The following is a 1,031-nucleotide window of genomic DNA, read 5'->3' as shown; positions in this document are numbered from 1 at the left end:
TGTATGTGTGTGGAAACACACACACACACACACACACACACACACACACACACACACACACACACACACACACACACACACACACACACACACACACACACACACACACACCTGTTGTGTTTTCACGATGAACTCTCCTCCTGCAGCGTCACTTTCGTCGCTGCAGCTGTGATCCTGAGCGTTCCACTGACAGCGCCACTTACTGGTCACACACGCTATACACCTGCAAACACACAGTATTAAACACACACACACACACACACACACACATGATTTAAGGCTGATTGTGTGTGTGTGTTTATGGTATATCTCACGGTGTGTTCTGGTTCTTCCGGACTGTCGCAGCACAGTTGTAGAAGTGATACTCTCCGGACGTCACCTCGATTTTATCGTTCACTATGACTTTAACTGGGACGGACACGTAGTCTGAAAAACATTAAACCATGTAGTTTATAGGTATTTAAAGGAATAAGAAAAGAGGTATCAATCTAATTATTCTATTATTGGAAAGGAAGTAAATAGGCTTACAGTATTACCCAAAATATTAAATAATTTCTCCATCTTTTTTTAGGTTTAAATGCAATTTCAACTATTAAAAAATGTGATAATTGATTCATTTTTTACAGTTTTTTCAAACCTACTGGGTCATTTTGAACAAAGACATATACATTGTGTTGCTCCCATAAAAACATGGTAAAAAATTGTTTTTGATTAGACATATTTTGCACATTTTGTCCTCTCAATGCAAAAAAAAGAATGAAATAAAAACTTAAATAAAACTAATTAAAAATAAATAAATGATAAATTAAACACAAGAAAAATATCTATTAAATGTAAGTAAATCAAAAAGTAGACAATGAAATCAAATACAAATAATTAAAATAATTAAACAAATCATTCTGTCTGCTAAAAAAGTCAGAATATATTTTCCCATGAATACATTAAAGCGTTTCCTACCCTGCTGCTGGGTGGTGGGGGGGATGCCCACGGGGTCGGGCAGCGCACATGTGACCTGCAGCTTCCCGTCCTCA

The 1,031-nt window shown here is 36.9% G+C and overlaps 1 protein-coding gene across 1 annotated transcript in view; it reads right to left on the bottom strand.

Annotated features, from left to right (window-relative positions):
• Window positions 1-105: 105 nt before the first annotated feature.
• LOC104954297 (plexin-B2-like) overlaps window positions 106-1,031 on the bottom strand; it is a gene marked incomplete at both ends in the record, with an annotated part of 1,021 nt that continues 95 nt past the window's right edge. Inside the window, 3 exons of the mRNA XM_010781382.1 lie at window positions 106-223; window positions 315-426; window positions 958-1,031. The exon at window positions 958-1,031 is cut by the window's right edge and continues 95 nt beyond it. Coding sequence (XP_010779684.1) covers window positions 106-223; window positions 315-426; window positions 958-1,031 — 304 coding nt within the window. The remainder of the gene's footprint in view (window positions 224-314; window positions 427-957) is intronic.

The sequence above is a fragment of the Notothenia coriiceps genome, unplaced genomic scaffold (genome assembly GCF_000735185.1).
Source record: "Notothenia coriiceps isolate Sejong01 unplaced genomic scaffold, NC01 NC01_scaffold00023187, whole genome shotgun sequence".
Lineage (NCBI taxonomy): Eukaryota > Metazoa > Chordata > Actinopteri > Perciformes > Nototheniidae > Notothenia > Notothenia coriiceps.
The sequence above is the reverse complement of the archived record's forward strand: the minus strand, read 5'-3'. Positions and strand labels throughout refer to the sequence as shown.